The 22,637-nt window shown below is 43.7% G+C and overlaps 1 protein-coding gene across 3 annotated transcripts in view; it reads left to right on the forward strand.

The window, feature by feature from the left end:
• Window positions 1-22,637, forward strand: part of LOC121582028 (DENN domain-containing protein 1A) — a 168,440-nt gene that overhangs the window by 29,944 nt on the left and 115,859 nt on the right. For all 3 annotated transcript variants that reach the window (XM_041897530.2, XM_041897533.2, XM_045225006.1), the window contains exon 3: window positions 11,254-11,297. In XM_041897530.2, the coding sequence (XP_041753464.1) occupies window positions 11,254-11,297 (44 nt within the window). The remainder of the gene's footprint in view (window positions 1-11,253; window positions 11,298-22,637) is intronic.

The following is a 22,637-nucleotide window of genomic DNA, read 5'->3' on the forward strand; positions in this document are numbered from 1 at the left end:
TCTCACTTTCATGTGGATGTTTTCTCCCGTTTCTCAATCCCAAGCGCCTGCTTTTTCGCCTTAATTACCGCATTTGCAGTCCTCGGAGACCCCCGTCTGCAGTCGGCGGCAAGCCCCCCGTTCCGTTCCCCACCACCTCTTCTCAGCCAGCCGCAGTCCTATTAGAACACGAGTTTGTTTCCCGTTACAAAGAGCACAATTAAACACAGGCAGATGAAAAAGGACCCGGGGAGGTCTCGCTGCACCCGGGATACCTTTTTAAAAATGCAGATGGCCTTATCGACGGCCCTTTCTTCTTCCTTTTCCCGCTATGATTGGTCTGGACAGGGCTAATGGCTGGAGCTGCCTCAGCAGTTTGCGTCCTTTCATCATTATTTTTTCTTCTTCTTTTGGCGCTCAACCTCCTGGTCAGGAGCCTGTTTTTTGAGGTGTGTGTGTGTGTCTGAATATTGTCTGAAGGCATGCGTCTGAATTCACTTATCATCCTTAGTAGATGGGTATTAATAGTCTCTGCTCCCACGACTCAGAAAAGTTATCTCAATCAGTAATGAAAACCACTTTTCCTTTATCTCTGGAGTTTGCCAAATGGAGGCTTCTTCGTTTGCCCACTAATGGGAGCACTCCAATTATGGTCCATTTAATGATAATAGGTGCTTTTACATGACTAAAAGGACGATTGATGAAACAGAATGAAAAAACCTCAAACACATTTGAAGGTTTAACGTTTAGCACCAGACTTCACTTTCACCAGAAAATTATTGCAGAAGATTTCCCCTCAATGTGAATGTATGCTGAGACAAAGAAGACAATGTCTGGTATCACAGTGATGTGGTAAGAAGCTGTTTTTAGACCAATACACCAAACTACAGCCATCTAAGAATGTCAGAATGTCCATAGACTAGGGCCGAAGCACTCACATCTAATTAATCTCTTCATTCTATCATGTGCGTGGACATGCACCGGGCACAGTAAACTACATCAAATCAAGATTGTAGACCTGCGTCTGTTTATAGGTCTATTGACTGGGAAAAGAGTCAATAGGCAACATCGTCCAGGCCTCTGCAGGAGAAGGGTTTACTGTCTGCCAGTGTTGGTCACTACCCTTGTAGTTCTCATCTCTCATTGCTGAGAGCCAGCCTACTGGCGTTGGTTAGGAGGGACGGCTCAAGGTAAAGCCGCCTTGTGAGTTAAAGCTGCCCCCGAGGCTTAGCCCCTCAGGGAGGCCTTGTGCAATATCCTGTTAGAGCGCCATGCAAATCTGCTCTGCTCCCCCCCTGAGCAGGCGGCTGGCACCGGTGGACTCTCTCTCACACACACACACACACACACACACACACACAGTAGAGCTGATGGACTAAGCTGAGCCCCCCCTCGTCTCCCTCATTGTGCACAGTCCAAACACAAGTCGCCATTCAGATTTTCCCTTGAAATTAAGCTAGAAAACTTTACGAATTTTCCTTGAAAAGCCTCAAAACTTTGTTCAGATCCTTTTTCCTTTGATAGCTTGCTAGAGCCTCTTTGTAGACTAGTTGCCCTGTTGGTAATCTCGTTCCCAGACACTTTCGCCCAAATGCGCGAAAAGTCTGGTGGACCGACGTGTCAAACTTGGCCTTCATTAGCCAATACAGAAAGATCAGGAGAAACTCCTGACGGTTAGGCATCAGAGCCCTGCCATGAATTTTAAGCTATACCCATGCCCCACGACGTTCAGGCCCTACCCTACCCAGGCCCGATTGCTTCTGCGAAATTTAAGGCCCTGCCTGAACCCGAAATCAGAAATAACTTATTCGGTTAGTATCCATTAGCTGCTTGTCTGTCTGTCCCTCCCTGTGCTGCTCGGGATCTGCTTGTCTGAGTATCCATAGCAACACCTCTGCTAGCTGTTCTGCTCAATGACGAGACAGAGAGCATTTAGCTGTTAGCTACTTTCCATCACTCTAAACTCTGTAAAATAATCTCTCATGTGGACTCAGACAATGTTCTGGTCTTATATTTGACGAGGATTATTTACCTTTATTTCAACAGGGAAGTCATATTGAGACTAAAGTCTCTTTTCCAAATGAGCCATGCACAATACAAAACAAGCACATCAATAGGCAAGCACAGACCAACATAAATATTACAAAAATATACAAAAATAATACACATTAAGATACAAAACACAGTTAACTTAAACACATTCTTCATTATAAAAAATCCTCTGTCAGCTGTCTGAACCGCCCCAGGGACACCAAAGCATCCTTTGGAAATCATTCCAAACATAAGGTGCAAGGAAACCAAAGGCTGATTTACCTAACTCTGTACACACCAAAGGAGTCTCCAGAGTTAACCAACCCTGTGAACAGGTTTGATAACTTGTAATTTTAAATCTTAACAGTAGAGTTAGGTAAGTCGGAAGCTTGTGGAGCAGGGCTTTGTAAACAAAAAGAGCGTAATTATGTGATATTTATTTAATTCAAGGAGGTCCAGACAAACTTTTGCTAAAGAATGCAGTGATGACACCATGATATGTACTGCGCAGCAGAGCACAGGCAAATGGCTCAGCTTCAAAATGTTAATGATCAATTTAGTGATATCCGAGCCCTACCCGTACCCTAGTTATTGACGAAAAACAGAAGCCAACTGGAGGACCTGCTTTCCCCTGTCCTGCTCAAGTGCCGATGAAGTAAAGAGATAAAGAAAGGAAGCAGTCTTACTGCCTGCTCCAACACAGCACAAACCTCTCAACCTACTTTGAGTGCTTTATCCCAGGTCAAAGTCTCTTTCTCAATTGCTGAGCTGTCACTCAGTTGATCCATAGAAAGTAGCAGCACCATTTACAAGCATGTACTGCAACGATACCAGATAATGTGTATATGTGCAAACCAAATCACAACTCATGGATAAAAGTGTCTGCTAAATGGCATATTATTATTATATTATTATTATTATCCACTGATGCTCATTGGCCAACTATCAACATCTTTGACAGTTACTACCCAAAAGCCTTCTCAGCGTAAAGCCCTCCTTCACTCGAGTATCGAAACCCACAACTGTTTTTGCTCAGGGATTTTGTGCACCATTAAATCACTCTTGACTGGGCGTCATCTGTTCTCAGTTGAAAAAAAAAAGGCGGTTTCATTAGAGGTGAGGGATCTATAAATGTAATTCTCCTCTTTTCCAAATAATCCGAACAACCATTCCACCACCACTCGTGTTTTTCCAAAGGGCTTGGTGTTCCCAGCCGTGCCATAAAACAAAGTGCGTTATTAAGCAAAGTCTCTGGGAGCGAACGCCCATGACATCAGTTTCAGGTGGAGGATCAGGATCAACTCGAGCGTGTCGGCACTGCTCGCCTATTTTAGGCTCTCAGTCGTTGTTCCTTGGAAACCTTCCCTACGTGTGGATTTTTTTCTTTCCACATTTTTGGTTGTTTTAAACCCACAAGGTCTCAAACGATGACAGCCTGTGCCATTGTTTTTAGAGGCTGGCCAAGTGTGGGGAAAACCACCGCAAGTCTGTCTGGTGTTTTCTACAGAAGCAGACGTAGACACACACACACACACACACTCCCCACTGTGATTTTTCTGCACAGATGTATTTTGAGGAGTAATGACGGGGTGAGACAAGAGAGGGTATACCACCTCCTTCCCTCTCAAGACCCCTCTCCTGGCTTCCCAGAGGCCCCCCTCACCCCTCCCCTCGTCAGGGGGCCAGACTGCCATCCTCATGGCAGGGGAGAGAGAGCCAGGATGGACGTGGTCCTGTGTTTGTCTTCTCCTGCTGGGCCAGCCGAAAGACGAGCCTCCCTCCCTCCCTCCCTCCCTCCCTCCCTCCCTCCCTCCCTCCCTCCCTCCCTCCCTCCCTCCCTCCCTCCCTCCAAGGGTGTGTTGGGGAGGGTGTTATGTAGTACAGTCTCTGCGGTCATTGAAACTATACGGGAGTTCCTCTCCAACATCCCCCCCCACCTCACCCCCAACCCTACTCAAGGCTGCTCCGAGGCCGTGCCAGCTGCTGCCGCTCGCTGCTGCACCTCGTTGAGACCTGTCGCCTGGCAACTGTCGCCAGGGTTGGGCAGGCCACGGCAGAGCTAAGGAGCACTCTGGGGATCCGTCACCATTCACCCCCCAACACCAGCCCGCTGACCCCCCCTCCCCCAGAGGACCCCAAGAGGAAGCACTCAACGAGGGGCAGGAAGTTTTATGCCACTCGAAAAAATAAATGGGCCCATTATATGTTTTTGTTTAGTATTTTTTTATCGTGAGTGAGCTTCACCTCCTGTCGTTTGCGAGCCGCAGTGTGGAGAGAGAGAGAAAGATCATTCATTGAGTATTTGAAATACCTTCTAAAATTTGTTGAGGGAAAAATATTATTTGTTTCAAATGATTAACTCAGTAAATAATATCCGTCTGTGATGTTTTGCACCTTAGCTTGTCCTCCAGTTAAATTTGTGTAGGCTTTGTTCTGGCATTCTTGTCACTCTTGCCTAGTAAATTTCAGGGAAAGTCATAAAGACAGTTGGTGTCACTCAGGTGAAGATGCATGCCTTGCCACCTGCAGTAATAGGAACTACTATTTAAACCCAATTCAGTCAAAGTGGCTATTTTATATCTTGTTTAGTTTCTAAACAAATGGTTTTAATTTCTGCTAGTTAAGTGCAAGCGGTGTTAGCCTAGCTATTTTGCCGTCCCCCATCTCATCCAACCTAACCTCCAAAAATACAGATATAATACAGAAAAGTATAATATAGAAAAAAAAGAGAATCTAGAAAAGACTATCTGTACTATACCTGCACACTCTCCTCTATCCTCCTCCACACAGACCTAGTGATTTAAGTGGAGCTGCAGCAGAGGGTTTGGGGAATTGTTACCTGTGTGCGAGCAAGGTCAGCAGTCCTCTGTTGACTCAATTTGTGGAGTCAACACAGCCTGGCTGCCTCCGAGTGCCCCGGTCCCAGAGCCCTGGGGGGATTAGGCCCAGATCATTGGACAGATCCTCCTCACATCCCTCCCAGTCTCTGGGGTCCCATGCCTCCCACCTACCCCCTCCCTCCTCCCAGCACAGTCTATAGCACCAACCAACCCTAGACCTCTTTATTTTCAGGAGTAGAAAAGGAGGGGTGGGAATGCACAGAAAGAGCCATAAATCATACAGAAAGAAATAGAGAAGAGTGTGAAATATTTGGTGTGTTTTTTTGGGGGAGGCCATAGAGGTTTTGCCTTTCGTCAGATTCTGACGTTAGTGTGGTGGTCCTCATAGTTTGTTGGATATAGGTAGAGAAGGTGCCCATAGAATGCTATTATGGAGTTGATTATGAGAAAAGTGCCTAAGCAAAGAAGATGCAGATTGGACCTTCAGATGTTTGTCAGTCCCTTGTAGCCTTTAGGCCAGAGTTTGTCAGTCCCTTGTAGCCTTTAGGCCAGAGTTTGTCAGTCCCTTGTAGCCTTTAGGCCAGAGTTTGTCAGTCCCTTGTAGCCTTTAGGCCAGAGTTTGTCAGTCCCTTGTAGCCCTTAGGCCAGAGTTTGTCAGTCCCTTGTAGCCTTTGGCCAGAGTTTGTCAGTCCCTTGTAGCCTTTAGGCCAGAGTTTGTCAGTCCCTTGTAGCCTTTAGGCCAGAGTTTGTCAGTCCCTTGTAGCCTTTAGGCCAGAGTTTGTCAGTCCCTTGTAGCCTTTAGGCCAGAGTTTGTCAGTCCCTTGTAGCCTTTAGGCCAGAGTTTGTCAGTCCCTTGTAGGCTTTAGGCCAGAGTTCTTCAGTGTTCTCCTTGTCCATGTTCTTCTAGCAAGAAAGGAATGAATGGATAAGGGAAGGATGCGTTTGAAAGTATTAAAGTATTCAAACACGCCCACACTCTTGTTCTTGGCATTGTCTTAAGTCATAAATATAATAGGAGTCTTGCAGGGAAGCCATTCTTGCCATTCCTCGTAATTTGTCGCCGCTACATGTTCCAATCCTCTAAGATGGAAAAAAGCTGAAAAGGGTCTGGGGCTCGGATTAGTTCCTGTGACCCCTCCTCACAAAAAATAACTACTCTGATCAAACAGAACAGTTTGACTTTAAGATCCTGTGAAATCAGGATTGTTTTTGTGAGACAAGGGCGGATCCAGAAAGGTTCCGGGGCTGGGTCTTCTCGCAAAAAAACGTGTGTAGAGTCCGAATGGTTTGATCTACAAACTACACATCTATGAAAAGCTGAGACTCTCACAAACACTTATATGTAATCTGTGTTGCTGTATGGCACTCACACGCCACACAAGAAGAAGTTATTCTACATACAGTAGAAGTTCATAGGAAATCCCTGGACATAGTGTCTATAATACTGTTATAAGCTCACATAGTTGCTGTCACAAACTCCAAACTCCACACTGTTGTCACTGACTAGTTGGATATTGATTTCTCACTGAGCAAAACATTTCTGTACTTAAAGCATTCTTATAAATGCATTATCTCTGTAACCTTCATTTGACTTATTTTTCCCACCACCTGTTCTTGATTGATTTGACCTGTTGACCTCTAACTTGATGTTTTCATGTGGTGAGTTGTTGAGTTCTAGTGTCGCAGCAGGTATTGATAAGAGACCTAACCGACTTTTGTGAAAGAGGAATTAAGTAAATCCTTACACCAATAAAGTGTGTGTGTGTGTGTGTGTGTGTGTGTGTGTGTGTGTGTGTGTGTGTGTGTGTGTGTGTGTGTGTGTGTGTGTGTGTGTGTGTGAGAGGAGGGCTGTGGCGGTCATTACATTTGGTCAGCCGGTTATTGCCATGCAAAAGACTGCCGGTCTCACAGTAACTGACCAATAATTAACATAAACACGTTTAGCATCTCCAAGCCTCATACAAGCCGCTGATGCGCGCCTTTGGAACATCTACATAAAAAAAAAAAAATGTAATATACACCATCACAATAAATCCATTATTTATTTTAGGTAGGTCTAAAGAAAAATTATGATATGAAGAAAATGTATTTCAGAAGAACAGAATATGAGTTGGTCTACTGTATGTTATCTGGCTATGCTCCATGCCATAGGCTGTAGGTTTGTTCATTTACCAGACAAGATATGCTTATAAGTCTCGTGCCATTATTTTATATTATATGATTTTATAGTAAGAAGAATAGAATTGAATTTAGCTGAATAAAATATAAAGGATTTTTTGGAGCGAGTGTGTATATGAAGTGGCTATGTTGAGTGTAAAAGTGATCATTTGAAACAGGTCCTATACGCTAGATTTAGAGTTATTTGGTAACTTTAGTTGTGAATGATGCAAATCTTAGAATGTCTTAGAAATGAAAACATATATGGGCTGCATGACGTGACTACAGGCTATTGATGATTTGAGAAAGTCTAAATAAAATACTGCGCTCTGTTCCTTGCCTCAGGCTGCACACACAGTTCTCTCATTAAGTGGTCATATTTTCACCCATCAGACTATTCTCAATTTAATCTTGACTTTACTAATATGTAAATTGAGTTTCGATTTAGAATGGCCCATTATCAAATAGCAGGAAGAGGGGGAGGGGAAAAAATGCATGTCATCAGTATGCACTCCAATAGCGAATGGATGCCGCTTTCCCACTGGTTAATTTTTCAATCATGCTGGGTAGGCTACTCCGGTTTTATAGCAGAGCATGTTCTTAATATGAGCAGCTGAGAAATAAATATAATAGCAGCTGGGATCCTCCTCTTTGTAGTGGATGGGTTTATAAGAGCACTTATTTCACTTATTTCAATCCACGCATCAACCACTGTTTGAGGAGCATGCAGCCTCTCGCTGCGCGACAGGTGATATTCTGCCCAAACTCTGTATGCCACAGGCCCTCCAGCCCTGTTCCTGCAGCTACCCAGTGCTTAATTTGGGAAACCAAGTGAAATCTGTTCGGGAACATCGATAGTAATAGGTTTTCACAACAAAACATATTTCATTAAACTGTTGACAGCCCCTCTCTCTGCGTGCTCGAGAAAGGAATGAAGGAAAGAGAGGAGGAAATGGAAACTCACGGTGGTGAGATATTCTGTAGCTAAAGGTAATGTGTCAGCCTATTAATTATGAAAATATAAAAAATTCCCTATTACTAGGCTATTCAAAATCAAATACAAATTCACTATAATTGTAGGCTAACTGTAGGCCGCCCTGCACAATCAATGAACCAACAACATTGCCTAGGCCTATGAGTTCTCTCCCAGACTCATGGATAGAACATTTGGAGCATAGCATAAGACCAGTCCATCCAGTATGCATAATAATACAGTCCACACTCAAAGGTGATTACTAGAATTTGTTTAATTTTGGAGTTTAGGCTAGACCAATTATTTACCAAAGACATCTTAAATCATTTAAAAAAAATGTTTTTCTGCCTTGCGTAATATGCGCTAGGCTATGTAGTGTACAACGGCACAATCATGATTTTAATTCTGGGTTATTTTTTTCGGGCTTGGGCTCGTATATATGCGTATAAAAAAATAAATAATGTATGCACCTTAGAAAGCACAGTCCATTTCGTTGTGCTCTATTGTCCATAATAAATAAGTGTTTGATGTGATTTTCAATTGCATTCGCATTGATGTCAGAGTGGTTAGAGGGACAATAGAGCCCTGAGTACCAGGCTATTAGCGACCTGATGGTCGTTAGTGAGTTGGGTACTACCAACGCATGTCCAGAGTGCATAAGAGGAGATTACCGTGACTCAACAGTCATGTGGAATTTTACTGCGGTCATGACTCATTACTGCCGGTGTGGCGGTAATACGGTCACCGCAACAGCCCTAAGTATGAGTGTGTGTGTTGAAGATGAAGTGCACATGGAGCAGATTTGGGTGCAGAGCCCTTCAAAAGGGGATCCTCTCTCAGCAACTATGGCCTGTGAAGTGACAGAGTGAGGCAATTTCTCTCTCCATCTCTCTTTTTTTTCTTATTTTCTTTTTCTGTCTCTCACTCTGTAGTGTGGGCCAAAGGGGGTCTTCTTCTTCTTCTTCTTCTTCTTCTTCTTCTTCTTCTTCTTCTTCTTCTTCTTCTTCTTCTTCTTCTTCTTCTTCTTCTTCTTCTTCTTCTTCTTCTTCTTCTTCTTCTTCTTCTTCTTCTTCTTCTTCTTCTTCTTCTTCTTCTTCTTCTTCTTCTTCTTCTTCTTCTTCTTCTTCTTCTTCTTCTTTTCTCTTCTTCTTCTTCTTCTTCTTCTTCTTCTTCTTCTTCTTCTTCTTCTTCTTCTTCTTCTTCTTCTTCTTCTTCTTCTTCTTCAGCTCACCATGTCATCCCCTCCAGTTGATATCATCCATGGCCTTTTGCTTTTGTGTGCTGGTGTGTGTGTGCAAAACCTGCCTGGTTAAGAAATTCCAAGATTACAACCAACTAAGCTGTCTTAATTCAGCATTAGTGTTCACTGTTGGAGTGAATTATATTCTACTGTTTTAGCTTGTTCTTAATATTGTACAATCAAACAAATACAGTATCTGTGAAAACGGCCCCTCACGTTCATTGCCTTGGAGCTAACCTGGCTGACTGCTTGTGGTGGTCTAAAAGAAAACAACAAATCTATTTTGGCACGGCAAAAGGTTGTCATGGTCATTAGCCAAGCACAGAACTCCCACACTCCTGTTTGATGCTCTGTTTCTGTTGGAGGTGATGAGACCTGTTCAGTGAGCCGAGCAGAGAAGCAGTACCTCAGCGTACTGTCTTATAAAGCTTTTTATTTCAATGTAGTTTTCACTGACTTGTTTGTCAAAGACAAAGTTTGTTGTATGTTTCACTTTGACGAGTATAACGCTATCTGGAGTAACTCTTCATTACAGGAAAGACAACTAATAGTATACGGTGATGCTAATGTTGTAAGGATGAAAGCACCATTTATTTTGTATATTGAATTTGTCGAATCAAACCAACTGTCTGACAAACACTCACATTGTCCCTTACATTACCAGCGACATTATCAGCTCTTCACGACCTAAGACTATCCATCATTTAGAATTAGCATTAGCAACCATATCAGCCCTGTTGTTGGCAGCCATCCCAGCTATAACCCTCTCTCATTAATCAACAACACAGTTAGCCTGGAGAGTGCCGCTCAGCGCCCACATCTGCCAGCCAATACAGCTGCCACAGACAGTTAGTCTGGAGAGTGCCGCTCAGCGCCCACATCTGCCTGCCTATAAAGCGGCCACAGACCGGGGGGTGCCATGTCGTACCCATGTACAGACTCACACCGACTCACACCTGAGATGCAGCTGGCAGACTGACCCCCAGATGAGCAGACGGGCAGACTGGCAGGCGGGTTAGACTGGTAGGGTGGGCAGGAAGCCAAGTGCACAGACGCACATCAGTAACCCAGCAGATATTGTAGACATATGTCTGAGTTGGAATTACCTCTGACATTCTGACTCTTCTGCTCTGTTGTCGTTTCTTTTAATTAAGTGTCTCTGGATTGGAAGAATTTGTTGTGTTGTAGGGACTTTTTAGCTTTGGCGGATGCTGGAACCTCAATGTCCTAAGCAGATACCTGATGTTTCCAGTAATGTAGCCTGGAAGTCTAGTGGCTGTGGTTAGTCCAGCAGACGGGTGGAACCGAGTCAGCCCCCTCAGGGGTGAGGGTTTTGGGTTGAGCCTTTAGGTAGAGAGTTTCGGATAGTTGTCTTTGATTCAGTAACCTGGACAGATTATCCGCTTGTGCAGCTGCCCAAACAAAACAAAAATCACAACCATCAATTGAAATACAATAATTAGCAATCATTTGATGGACAACACACTCGGTAGAAAGCGGATGTTTACGGTTTTCAGGGATACAGTATTTTCAACCTAACTTCTGTTTCCCCTGAAAAACTGATATGGGGACTCAACTCAGGCGTCTTTTTACACCTGCTATGTGATGTTAGATGGACAGAAAAATGACCCCCCCCTATTCTCATCCCTTAGGTTAGACTTCAACAGGCACTCCAGTAGGAGGTTAAGCAAGACAGCTTAGTCCCCCCACACCCCCACCCCCACCAACTGAGAAAAGTGGATCATCAAATACACTCCTTTACTTTTTTTTATTTTTTCTCAGCTCTCTTTTTCCGGAGAAAGGGAGGAAGAGGGTGGATGGGTTGGTGGGGGGGGTGGAGGCGGAAGGGAAGGAGGGATTGGGGGGGGTAGTAACACCTCCCTCTCTGGCCCCTAATCAGCCAGGCAGCCTCAGCTGCCCTCCTCCGATCCCCTGCCAGGGTCCCGATCATCCTCTGATCAAATATTAATGTGCTGTACTCGGCCTGCTCACTAATCCAAAGCCAATTAATATTATCTGTCAATTATTTACAGATCCGGAGGTGCGGAGGCGATTCCCCGAGGACTACATCGACCAGGTTCGGAATGCATAATTAACTTCCTCTTTTCTCTCTCTCTCTCTCTCTCTCTCTCTCTCTCTCTCTCTCTCTCTCTCTCTCTCTCTCTCTCTCTCTCTCTCTCTCTCATTTTTCTATCTTCCTCTCTCACCCTCCCTCCCTCCTTCCTTTCTTCGCCACTATTTATTTCCTCCTTTCTTTTGCTTTTTGCAGCCCTCTTTATCTTTTTCTGTCTCACTTTTCCTGGTGTTTCCTATTTTGACTCTTGCTCTTTGATGTCGCCTGTCTCGCTCTCGCTCTCTTTTTGTGTGCGCGCGCATCAGCCCCTTTTATTTTAAACGCTTGCCATTTTGGGGTCTTTTTTTATGGGCGCAAGGGGGAGAAGGGACCGGTTGGTGTGTTTGACCCCCTGTCTCTCTCTCTCTCTCTCTCTCTCTCTCTCTCTCTCTTGCTCTCTCTCTCTCTCTCTCTCTGTCTCTCTCGATGTCTCTCTCGATGTCTCTCTCTCTCTCTCTCTCTCTCTCTCTCGCTGTCTCTCTCTCGCTGTCTCTCTCTCGCTGTCTCTCTCTCGCTCTCTCTCTCTCTCTCTCTTGCTCTCTCTTGCTCTCTCTCTCTTGCTCTCTCTCTCTCTCTCTCTCTCTCTCTCTCTCTCTCTCTCTCTCTCTCTCTCTCTCTCTCTCTCTCTCTCTCTCTCTCTCTCTGTGTCTCTCTCTCTCTCTCGCTGTCTCTCTCTCGCTCTCTCTCTCTCTGTGTGTGCGTGTTTGGTTTTACCATCCTTATGGGGACCAGAAGTCCTCACAAGGATCGTAAAACAAGGACAATTCGGACAAGTGGGGACATTTCGCCGAATCCCAGAAGGAAAAAGGCTATTTTAGGCTTAGGAGTTAGGTTTAGGGTTAGGTTTACAATTAGGATTAGAATTGGGGTTAAGGGATAGGGGTTAGGTTTATGATTAGAGTTAGATTAGGGGTTTGGGGTTAGGGAAAATAGGATTTTGAATGGGAATAAATTGTTTGTTCCCCACAAGGATAGTAAAACACGTGTGTGTGTGTGTGTACAGTACATGTGTCTGTCTTTGCTACTAAAAAAGGACACTACTATTGTCTGTGTACTGGGCAAGGTGGACACATGCAGCTTCATAAATTAATTGTAGCTCCCAAGATTTGAAAAAAGCTAAAGAAATAATATGAATTTATTGATGCAGAGTTATTTATTTTATTTATTTTTTAGAAACTTGATACAAACTCGGCAAACAAACTTTCTTTGTGTTTGAGAAATTGCAATTTCTTTTTTGAAAGAGAAGATAACTTTCTTGGTTTTGTTGCTTTCTTGGTTTGTTTGTTTGAGAGCAGTGAGAATCCCCCCCGCTTTATCTTTCTTCAGACAACAAGACATCTTTGTTGTTTGCGGCGTCTCTCCTGGCTCTGTGGATTCGTTTGCTACTTTGCAGAGTGACGAGTGAGTGGGTGTCGAGCTCTTCTCCGTTGACTAATTGCGCCGTAAGTCACCATAGCCATATGCTTCCTTGATATTCCTAGCATATCTCTGACACCTCCTCTGCATACACAGTGTATATTCACACAAAAACAGAAACCCAAACTATTCTGTAGACATTTAGTTGTTTGTTTATTACACAAAGGAATACATGGCGTTACCGGTGAAAAGGTACTTTTGATTAGAAATAGGAGGGTGCAGGTTTTCGCTAATTCAAAGCAAATTCTTCTTCCTCCTTTCATCTCTCAAGCATCCAGGGCCGTGTTAAATCAATGGCGTATTGACCTGGATCCTACGCGTGTTACCATAGAGCCGTGCCCATAGAATCCTCCGAGGTAGCAACTGGAACTCATTGTCCTGCATGCTCTTCAAAGAGACAGAATGCCAAACATGAATTCAGGTTGCCCTGTTAGTCGAAAAAACAACAACATTCTATTAACCAAGCGGGACACACACGCATGCACAAACACACGTGCACGCATGTAGACACACACACACACACACACACACACACACACACACACACACACACACACACACACACACACACACACACACTAATCACCTAGCCTTGTTTATTCCAAGGGAAGCAACCTCCCCCCGCCTCTCTCTCTCTCTCTCTCTCTCTCTCTCTCTCTCTCTCTCTCTCTCTCTCTCTCTCTCTTTCTCTCGTTCTGTTTCCTTCTTGTGCAATTATTTGATGCAGAAGAAAAGCCACATCCTTTGTTGCTAATGGATGTTTCATCCCGGGCCACCTTTGTTCCATACAGTAAAGAATCTGTCTCGAATTACAGGGCCTACGTTGCTCGTTGCTCTAGGAACGGGAGGGGCAAAGAGAAGGGGATAGAGAGACTGAGATGGGGAGAAAGAGAGCGATAGAGAGGAGAGATGGTAGGTAGTGAAAGAGAGTGAGAAAACAAGTAAAAAATTGATAATGACGGCCAACCCTTTGGCTTCCTTTGAGCCGCGATGCCACACTCCCTCTCCCATCCCCCTCTTTGTAGTTCACAGAACGACGGAGGAGCAAGGCCCAAGAGAGAAGAAGTGAGAGAAAAAGAGAGGGAGAAGATGAAAGATGGCTGGAAACAAAAGAGGGTAGCTGGTACCAGTCCCAGTCTCATTCTTAATGATGTTCCCCCCAAACCCACCGCACCCTGCCCAATGGCCAACCCAGTAGATCCCTTACATCTCTCTAAGCCACTCATTCTATAGGCAACAGTATGGCATCAGTCAACTCTCAGCTGGGGCCTCTAGGACAATAGAGTAGGTCTGAAATGGCACCCTGTTCCCTATATACTGTAGTGCAGGGTTTCCTAAACTCGGTCCTGGGGCCCCCCCTGGGTGCACGTTTTGGTTTTTGCCCTAGCACTACACAGCTGATTCAAATAACCAACTCCTCATCAAGCTTTGATTATTTGAATCAGCTGTGTAGTGCTAGAGCAAAAACTAAAACGTTCACCCAGGGGGGGCCCCAGGACCGAGTTTGGGAAACCCTGCTGTAGTGCACCACTTTAGATCTGAAATGGCACCCTATTCCCTATATACTGTAGTGCAGGGTTTCCCAAACTCGGTCCTGGGGCCCCCCTTGGGTGAACGTTTTGGTTTTTGCTCTAGTACTACACAGCTGATTCAAATAATCAAAGCTTGATGAGGAGTTGGTTATTTGAATCAGCTGTGTAGTCAGACGCAGCCATAGATAGTGGGGTTCTAATCATCAGTCATCATCTGAACGCTTGTGTTTAATGTTAACCAAACGGTCCCCTATAAACATACACGTAGGCCAGAATGAGTGGATACTTCGTACACTCACGAGACATGCATTAGTATAGGCCTTTACTCACAAGTAATGCATTCTATATCTGCATTGCTTGCTGTTTGGGGTTTTAGGCTGGGTTTCTGTATAAGCACTTTGTGACATCTGCTGATGTAAAAGGGGCTTTAAAAAACATTTTGATTAGATTTTTGTTCGGTTTGCGCACATCAACACCTATACAAGGTGTAGGAAAAACTACCCTGGACTATTATTCAGACACACAAGCGTATTTGTTTTTGAAGAGGAGGAATAGTTGTTTCTCATTATCTCGTTCGTCCTTTCTCTCCGCCGCTGATAGATCTCGCCGTTTGCGCCGGGGAATGTAATCGGAAATGTAAATAAGCAGTTTGATACAAAGTGACGGCATAATGAGCGGAATCTCCCTCGCTTCTCTCTCGCTCTCTCTCGCTCTCCAATCGCTCCCTCGCTCATAATGAAAACAAAGCTTTCGCCCCGAGTCTCTTCTCTCCTCTCTCTCTCCCTCGTTTTCTCTATCTCCATCCTCTGACACAGCGTCATCGCATTGACACATAAGCTTTGAATCCTTTAAATTAGGCAGCTGTTGCCTGTTTTTCTTAACTTAATGCGACAAGGTACTTTTTTCTCCATAATGGAGAGAAATCATTTTTTGAAGTTGGGCTGGCTTTGATGTAGCGTGCCGCTAGATCATTTTAACTTCCCCGGCAAAGGGGGCAGAATTGTGGCGCTTTTAACGAGGGAATATTCAAATGGGGTGACCTTCTACCAAAAGAAGAAGTTAGAAAGGGAAAACGGAGGGAAAGAAAACGGGGGTGTTGAATATTCACGTTTTCACACACACACTACAGATGTAGGATCTTAATTTGATCACTCTTTTGTTGCTGAAAATGTTCCTGCATAGCTGGAAATGCAAACTTGTAGTGTATTCAAGGTTTAACAAGGCTTCTGAAGTTTGTAATTTCTACTTTAAAATGCCGAACTTGATTTGCCCTAACGAAAAATATATCAAGCCCTACAAAAAATGTCCATTAATTATAATACACATAATAATTCACATTTCCTGTTGCTGCAGGATTATTTTCCTGCTGTAGCAAACTGGCTCAAATTAAGATCCTACATCTGTAACACACAAACTGTGGGAAGTTTTCTCTTTGGTCTGCAGCTCATTGATGTGCTCTGCCCTTGATACCGTAGGATGAGCACAGTTCTTGTTGGTGTGTCTTTTTTTTGCATGCTGGCTGACACACTACAAAGTAGGGGTGGGCGATATGAGCTAAAATTCATATCACGATATTTTCCACTGTCCAGACGATATCGATATGATATCACGATATATGACGTAAAAAAATATGAATCACATTTTAATATCCCTTCTTGGTTAAATTATATTAGTTAAGGAAAAATATGTATTTGAACCTTATATAACCAGAAAGAGTGAGGCATTGGACCGTATGGACCTGAAAAGTTTTTATTTGTATTGTGCAAACATGCATTCCGTAAACATGAGGTAGGTAGGCCTATATATATATATATATATATAAATTAGATATTAAGTAAAATTAAATAAAAAATAACAGGAGATAAAGAAAATAAGGTAATTACAAATTCAAATACGTGTGTTTGTTTTGGCTACGGTCCGTAGATATGTAAAAAACTAACCGTTTGAAACTAAACCTTTCAAGCCTCAACCATCAATTATCAACAATATCAACAAATCTTCACTAGAACTTTCTTCACAAGTTCCGTGCCAGGAATACCAGCATGTTGACTGTTTCTGGCTTTAGTGCTGCCCTGTGACATGTCACCACATTGCCCCCAGTGCTGAATGCCCTCTCAGAGGGGGCACTTGTGGCAGGGATGCATAAGTATTTCTTTGCCAGACAACTCACACGTGGAAAATTAGATCCGTGAAATCGCCACCACTCCAAAGGATCAGACTCGCTGTCTGCTGCCGTTGCCAGAATGTAGCTATTCAGCTCTTGCTCAATGATCTGCCTCTCTGAACATGAGGCAGGTGCACTGCTGGTCTGCTTAAAGAAGCTCCCAAGGCTCTTCTTGGGCTTCTTGCCTGATTGATGAGCAGTGGAAGCTTCTTTCTCCCTGTCAGTGTGATCCTCTGCAAGAGACGATTTTCCCAGGGCTGTGTTCTCCACCAGGAGGGCTTCGGTCTCTGAGGCAGCTCTCACCTTAAAAATGAAAATAATTAAACTTTATTTGTATAGCACCTTTCATACATAAAATGCAGCCCAAAGTGCTTTACATTTGAAGCAATAAAACAAGAACAAATGAATAAATACCTTAATGTCCTCCAGTTTCTCAGCGGACATGTACCTGGTCTTGAACCTTGGATCTAGAAAGGTAGCCATGGAGAGCAGCTCATCTGTTGCAGGGTCAGTGTACTTGTTATTCAAGTAATCAAGAACCTTGATCTTGATCTCTTTGGTCAGTTCTGTATCGTCCTTGCTCAGATTTAGAACCTCTGCATTTAACAGATTGATGACAGGCTTCAAATAGGACACGCTCACATACGCTTCTCCTGACAGGGCATCTGTAAAGTCCTGGAGTGGCTTCAGTGCTGCTGTGACTGATTCCAAGACCTGGATGTCTTGCCAGGTAGGTACAAGGTGCCGTGTCTTTTTGTCCCCTGCCAGGACCTGTGTAATGGCCTTTTCCTGCTCCAGGACTCTTTCCATCATTTTCAGACGAGATCCCCACCTTGTCGGAGATTCTGTGATGAGCTTGTGCAGGGGCAGGCTTAGTTCATTCTGTGCTGTCATCAGGGCCTTCTGCTTTTTCCAGCTGTATGAGAACGTGCTAACCACCTTTTTGCAAACCCCTGTGGCCCCGGGAAATCGCACACCCCTGTGGCCCGGGAGCGTTTTGACACTCCTCTCTGGAAATTGGGAATAAGAAATCAAAATAATAGGGTGAAAAATAATCGAATCACAATACAATAATAATTAATAATAATGCATTTTTATATAGAAATCACAATACAATATAACTTTTAATCTTTGTTTGAGGATTTACGGCATTTACATTCAACTGTTACACATTTTACAAATCTGATGTGCTTAGATTTAGCCTACGGTACATGGCTGATGTGAGCTGTATTTTTCTTAATAATAAGCATCATACAGGGTAGGCCTAGGCTACAGTCCTGAAACTTACCAATAGCATTGTGCAGCCTGTGTCCGAAACATCCAAGGTTTGCCCACTTGTTCAGCTGCAATGCCTTGATCATGTTCGATCCGCTGTCGGTCGTCATACAAACTTGACGCGACTCTTTTAATCCCCAGGACGACAGTATGTCCCTCAGCCCACCTGCAATTATTTCCCGGTGTGGTCGTCTGGGAAATAAGACGTCTGTAGGCACTTACTTTTCAGTTTCCAGTCACCGTCTATGTAATGGATTGTGAGGCTTATATAAGGTTCTGTGGTACGACTTGACCATAGATCGGCAGTAGTGGAGAAGAATGGAATGTTATTTATCTCACTGTAAACTCTGTCCCAGCATTCTGTGTAAAGCTGTGGCAGGCATTTTTGGCTAAAATATTTGCGGCTCGGGATCTCATATCTTGGGTCCAGAGTTTGAATCAACTTTCTGAACCCCTCTTTCTCCACAGTTTGAATCGGGTACCATGTCCTTCGCTATGTGATTTGTAATCGCAGCTGTGATGTCTATCCATTTTTTGCTCGTCTTCTCATAGCAAGTACCGGCAGCAAATGATGATATAATTGATTGTTGAGTGCGAGTCTGGCTTGTCTTCGGGCGAGCTCCTGGGCTTACTGTCTCACGCATTCTGGTGCATTGTTCATACTCACGGACATGTATGTTTTTTAAGTGATTGAACAGGTTGGTCGTGTTTCCACCTTTTGCTAAGACAACACGACGACACAACTTGCATAGGGTAGTGTTTTGGTCGGGTCGGAGATTTTAAAGCCAAACCAGTTCCAAACAACAGAGGTGCCCCCTTTCTTCTTAACCAATTTATCCTCCTGCTCTTGAGCAACATCAATTTCTGTGTTTTCGCTCATCCTGGATTGTAAAGTTTTCCCCCAATAGTTAACCTGCCTCCTAACTGCAGCTGCCTGCACACTTCTTTGTTGCTAGCACTACATGCGTGCAACAAGTGCATGCGACGTGCGCTCATAAAAATAGGTCAACATATTAACATACATTCTTTTATTCGTAAGAACCAAGAAAGGTTGGATAAAAAAAAAAAAAAAAGATGTAGCTACTTAGTACTATCACTCAGTTGAAATTTGGAACAAAAAAATATTGATGCAAAATTCGAATTTATGAATTCTGAATAAATCGCGGTATCCATGATATTGCTAAATCCATATCATGGCGCGGCACAATACCGGTTTTTACTATCAAACCGGTATATCGCCCACTCCTACTACAAAGGTGTAATGTGTGTGTTTTTTGCTAGTCATGTACAGTCCAGTAACCAACCACCAATTAGGACCCTGATCTCCATGATAACCTCACCTGGAGACCTTGGTGTGACTGGCACATAATCTATCAACAACCTGCGATAGTGATTAAAAGGTCTTATCTAAAGGCATTAAATGTTCTTATCTAAAGGCATTAAATGTCCACATTAGGCCAAGTCGTCTCTTTCGTAGATAAAATTAACAAACATACCCAGCCCATAACTCACCACCATATCACCAACTCCGACAAAGTGTCATGCCCATGTGAAATGGGCTAGATTTGCGGTGTAGGATTACATTTCCCAAAGACCTGACCTCAGGTCAGTGTTACATCTTATTCCCTACACATTAAGCCTTCAGGTAAGATAACGTTAGTTTATCCTCTACCTGACGCCAGATTTGCTGAGTGCAGCTTAATCCCAAGCACTAGTAAACCCATCATTACCCCCGGGTGGGAAAAATATGGCTGCTTATTGTGTCTTCATCCTGAAGGGAGATAATTGTGATGTGGTTTTCCCGGTGCTTGTCTGACGGTCTGGGGTGTATCTCTTAATTGCAGCTCACCTTAGCATGGCTTGGCGTCGGCTCCTGGGGACACCTGGCTGCACATATGGTGTCAGTTACCGACGTAGGTGAAGGCAACCGTTAAGCATCTGGAGCAGGGGAGGGAGGTATTGGAGGGAGAGAGAGAGAGAGGGAAGCGAGCAGATGAAAACATTGAAAACATGACTGTCGGACAAATGGAAGTGTTCCAAGAATTGGGTAGTGTTAAGGCGTGAGGTTCAAATGTGAAGATGTGCAAAGTGAGTTGGTGGACAAAATGTGAAACTCCAATCAGTGTCATACGGAAAGATGACACTGCATGCAGAAAGAGAGAGACTGAGAGAGGGAGAGCGACAGACAAAGACAGGGAGAGTGACAGAGTAAGCAACACCCATTAACTGTCCTTCCTCATTCGACTACCCGACTTCCAACAGCAAACAAACAATGAAACGCAATGCTTCCTGCCCATTAAACCTCCGCCGCTACTTCTAAACCCATCCTGTGAAAGGGGCTTTACTTGGGAACACTGACATCGATCTATCAGCCTTCACCCTGTCTCTGGAGGAAGGTGGCGCAAGTGGGTTTTTTCAGATACATTTGCCTAGCCGTCTGTGAGACTGAAATACAAATTAGGGCCCTAAAATAGAGTCTTACGAGATTTGCAAACTGGAGGCCAGTCACAGTGCTATACCGCATCTTTAAGATAGAGGCGCTGGCATAGCTTTTTGAAGGCAAGAAAAGGCCATTTTATAAGAGTTCATCAAGGCTCAAGTGGTTTGGTTTGATGAGACTGTTTGAGTTTGACCCAGTGGATTTAACTCTAATAGACTCTTGGTAATTGACTGATCTAAAAGGCCATTGATTTCAACAGAAGTCGAGGGGAAGTTGAAATAGCGGATGTGAAACTTTACCCATCAATGAAATATGGCCTTGGCCTCAACCATGGGTCGACAGCGCAGATTGAATTATTGATACAAGCCTTATTTGTCTTTAACTATAGATTTAACTATAGATTCATCAGACACTAAGGAGTCGGTTTCTTGGATCCAGATGAAGTCTAGGCTAGGCATTCGGGAGATTCAGGAAACCAGCCCTTGAACATTGTAGTAGGGGTTAATGTTTTCCTGAAATAGATGATGACCTGCTCATATGTTGCCATGTTGTGTAGCTAGCTAAGGTGAGCTAACTATGGACACATTCAGTTCAAGTCTGCCACCCTTCCCATTCACCTTGCTGGGTTCCCCTCCACTTGTGTCCCTAAACTCCCCATGAGGACCAGGCATGTGGAGGTAGCCACACATGGCCCGATGCAAAATCCCCCCTTCTTTTGTTGAATCCTATCCTGTTAAATATGCATGCCCAAGGCCCATCACCACCCCTCAGCTTCCCTTCTCTTCATCCCCTCCAGTTGTCCATCCTCCACCCCCTCTCTCCTTCCTCTCGCCTCTGTCAGGATGGATGGATTCAAAACAGACAATTAAAGAGAAAAAAGAGACGCTCCATAATTGCTTGTTGTTTAACCCCCTCTGGATTTGCCTAAATGTGTACATATAGAGAGGTTGCAGTTGCGTCACATCACCTAGCAACCACACCAGGAGCCTTGTTGGAAGACCAGAGTCAGTCTGTTGGAACTTTGTTGCCCTGTGTGTCCTCCAATCGTCCACATGGCTGGCTTCGTTTTGCTACCACCAAAAACACGATTTCCTTTTTTCTAAGGACCTTGAAAACAGAGGCAGTAGGAGAACTTATTCAAGTAAGTAAATATATTTTTTTAATGATATAAAAACTATGTATAATTAGCTAGCTAGCTTGCTACAGTAACTTAATGTTAATGTGCAGGCTAACTCAAATGAGCTGCTAACGTATTGTTAGCTAGCTAGCTAGTATAGTATAGCTAGGTGAATTAGATATATTCAGCTACAGGCATGGCATGGAAGAGGGTGAAAGGATTAGCAGCTCCAGTTGTCAGAGAAGGGGAGAGAGTAGGCTACTCTGGATAGGACAGGTACCTTTGTGGGAGGACATTATGAAAAGATTATCCAGTCCCCTATCGAAGAAAACTATGAGGACAGAGAGAAATAGCAACATGATATTCAGTGCTGTCTAATTTCAGTATAATGAAGCCTGTTTCATTGTGATGTTTTCTGTCAGATACAGAGAGCTGTGAAACCCTGTCTGGAGATGAAGAGGTCCCGATCAATGTCCCAAGAGAATAAGGGAACATCCTTGTATGGGTGTGCCTATGTTAGCAAATGTTGTAAACAAAGTACAGTTTAAAAGTCACACATAATGTATAAACCTATTACAACTGGAGTAGGCCAACCCTGCTTGGTGTGCAGTCTTCTGTTCCAGCCCAGCACTAACACCTGATTCTACTTTGTTTTTCTCATTCACCCTCTGAATGGAACACACACACAATTCATGTTTCAATTGAAAATCCTTAAAAGTCCATTTTTAACCTGTCTCCTCCCCTTCACTGATTTGAAGTGGATTTAACAAGTGACATTAATAAGGGATCATAGCTTTCACCTGGATTCATCTGGTCAGTCTATGTCATGGAAAGAGTTCTTAATGTTTTGTACACTCAGTGTATATGAGGCTAACCATTATACCAGATGTTGTACACGCCTTGTGCTGACCTCAAATTGTTTAGTGCAATTCCAACCCTTGTAATGTCTGGAAGCAGGAGATGATGGGATCCTTAGCTTAAAACATACAACTACTACTACCAAGTTCAATGCCAGATACTCTTCTCCCAGATGGTCTGAGTGGCACTTGGAGGTGCTGCTGTGCCACTGTCATAAGGAAGATGGTTTACCTAAAACTATCACAACAATTATATTGTCTACGCTAAAAGAAAGAAAGCATAGTTTAGGCTGTAAGAAATAAATGTTATTCAATGGGGTAAGGGAAAGCAGAGATGAACATAAAATACTTTTTTCCAAATTACATTTTATATATTCATACATTCAGTGGGGAGAACAAGTATTTGATACACTGCCGATTTTGCAGGTTTTCCTACTTACAAAGCATGTAGAGGTCTGTAATTTTTATCATAGGTACACTTCAACTGTGAGAGACGGAATCTA

The sequence above is a fragment of the Coregonus clupeaformis genome, chromosome 15, assembly GCF_020615455.1.
Source record: "Coregonus clupeaformis isolate EN_2021a chromosome 15, ASM2061545v1, whole genome shotgun sequence".
Taxonomy (NCBI): domain Eukaryota; kingdom Metazoa; phylum Chordata; class Actinopteri; order Salmoniformes; family Salmonidae; genus Coregonus; species Coregonus clupeaformis.